Raw genomic sequence first — 2,500 nt, forward strand, 5'->3', positions numbered from 1 at the left:
GTGGGGGGGGGTGAGTCTGTGTTTTACTTTCTTTCTCTTTTGTGTGTGAGTGTGTGGTTTCGAGGAAGAAAGGGAGTGTTTATGTGTGTTTATATGTTTTTTTTTTTTTTGTATATGTGTTTCTTTATATTTGTTTGTGCTTTGGGGATTTTGTGTGTTTGTTCTTATTTTTGTTTTATCCATAATGTGTGCTTGTATATGCATGTGTACTTGTATGTGTGTGTATGTGTACTTGTATGTGTGTGTATGTGTACTTGTATGTGTGTGTATGTGTACTTGTATGTGTGTGTATGTGTACTTGTGTGCGTGTGTATGTGTACTTGTGTACGTGTGTATGTGTACTTTTGTGCGTGTGTATGTGTACTTGTGTGCGTGTGTATGTGTACTTGTGTGCGTGTGTATGTGTGCTTGTGTACGTGTGTATGTGTACTTGTGTGCGTGTGTATGTGTACTTGTGTGCGTGTGTATATGTACTTGTGTGCGTGTGTATGTGTACTTGTGTGCGGGTGTATGTGTACTTGTGTGCGTGTGTATATGTACTTGTGTGAGTGTGTATGTGTACTTGTGTGCGTGTGTATGTATACTTGTGTGCGTGTGTATGTGTACTTGTGTGCGTGTGTATGTGTACTTGTGTGCGGGTGTATGTGTACTTGTGTGCGTGTGTATGTGTACTTGTGTGCGTGTGTATGTGTAGTTGTATGTGTATGGGTAGTTGTATGCGTGTGTATGTGTACTTGTGTGCGTCTGTATGTGTTTACATGTATACATATGCCCGCATGTACTTCATTACACACCCAAAACCCCACAGACCCCATAGAGTAAAACCCCAGTCCTCATGAGACGAAGGAACCCCAAACACCAAAATTTGTCTCCGCGTTTACAATATTTCCTTCTCTAATTTAATCACTTCCGCCTCCTCCTCTAAGCAAGCGGAAGAAATGTACACACACGAAGATATATATATATATATATATATATATATATATATATATATATATATATATATATATATATATATATATATATATATATATATATATATATAAGCCAGGTTCGAAGCCAGCGCGTTGGGGGGATCGATAGCTTGTCAATATTTACCTGCACAACACCAACTGCCAAGGTAGAGGTACACTTGTCTTTAGCTTCTTCTTCGGAAGGAGAATTGCAGGAGGGTTTGGCAAGGTGGGTTATTTCCAGGGATGAGGTCAAGTGGTTCGTACTGCGTGGTGTGAAAATGTGAGGTCATCTCGGGTTAGAAGATGGGTGGGGGAGCCATGAGGGGAAGAGGGGGGATTTTCTTCGAATAAATTTGATATTTGTGGGTATTATTTTGATTAATATGAGTGTCTTGGTATCTAATTAGTCATGTAATGTAAGTGTAAGTATGTAATTACGTGAATCATAAAATAAGTTGTTTGGTGTAATATGGTTGTGAGTTTTATTAATAAAGGAAAGTAGTTGACGGGTTTCATAAGACTGATATTACGTTATGTAATAATGTAGTTATGCAATTACGCTTCTGAACAAAATAAGAAGACTTTAATCCATTCCATAAAGTCACACCAAAGGAAATTCTCACTTGCTTGGATTACCGTAAAATTAATACTCACTTATACCAAGATTTATTTTAAAGAGCGAGATGACGCGGTAATATAATCCGAACAGTGTTTTTTAAGTACGAAATCCAACAGTACATCGATACCACTACCATTTACGGGATATTTACTAGATCGTTGTAATGTGTACACGAGAAAATGTAATTGCTTTATCCCATTAGACGCTTTAAATCAAGAAATACTTCGATTCTTGGTCATAATGCGACCGCTAGCCGTTAATGTTTTGGATAAAATTATTATTAGTCTGTAAATTTATGATCACTTACGATGAACTAAAAACACTAATGGCGTATCATGTATATATATATGTATCAGGAAGAAATGCAGTGAGCCTTAAATACGTAATAATAATCAATAAATAGCAATGATAATGCCCTATCGAGTCACGAGTGCAAGGTCTGTTCTCCTCAGCCTCACCTTGTTCCTCAGGTGAAGGAGAACACGTCACCCAGGTCCCGTAGTACTGTCATTGGGGGAAGGTTCACGTACACCTAGTTTACACTCTCTTGCCTTGCTTAAAAACAACACGTACCTTGAGTTCTGTCCTTTCGAGCGAGTCGTTCATGCAGGTATGGTTGACAACGAATAAGATTTTGTGGTTATGTGTGAACTAAAATAATTGTGGTATAAATTGCATTTCTCATGTATCGGTAATATTGTGTGAATTTGGTTATGATAATGATTCAAAAACACAGTAACGTGGACACAAAGATGAAAGGGAAATAGACATTGTTTATTGTGGCTGTTTCCTTTTCATAAACACTAAAATCATATTATCTTCTTCCCTCAGGCTTCGGACATGTTCGACAACGGCTCGAAACCTCCCGGCGGAACACCAGTCCAAGGCTCGACCCTCCCCCGCAATTTCTACGCGTATTCCCCTT

At 38.4% G+C, this 2,500-nt stretch overlaps 1 protein-coding gene across 1 annotated transcript in view; it reads left to right on the top strand.

Moving 5' to 3' along the window:
- Positions 1 to 2,132: 2,132 nt before the first annotated feature.
- Positions 2,133 to 2,500, top strand: part of LOC113813253 (uncharacterized) — an 853-nt gene continuing 485 nt past the window's right edge. Inside the window, exons 1-2 of the mRNA XM_027365220.2 lie at positions 2,133 to 2,185; positions 2,407 to 2,500. The exon at positions 2,407 to 2,500 is cut by the window's right edge and continues 485 nt beyond it. Coding sequence (XP_027221021.2) covers positions 2,180 to 2,185; positions 2,407 to 2,500 — 100 coding nt within the window. The 5' untranslated portion in view covers positions 2,133 to 2,179. The remainder of the gene's footprint in view (positions 2,186 to 2,406) is intronic.

This window comes from Penaeus vannamei, chromosome 19, assembly GCF_042767895.1.
Source record: "Penaeus vannamei isolate JL-2024 chromosome 19, ASM4276789v1, whole genome shotgun sequence".
Classification (NCBI taxonomy): domain Eukaryota; kingdom Metazoa; phylum Arthropoda; class Malacostraca; order Decapoda; family Penaeidae; genus Penaeus; species Penaeus vannamei.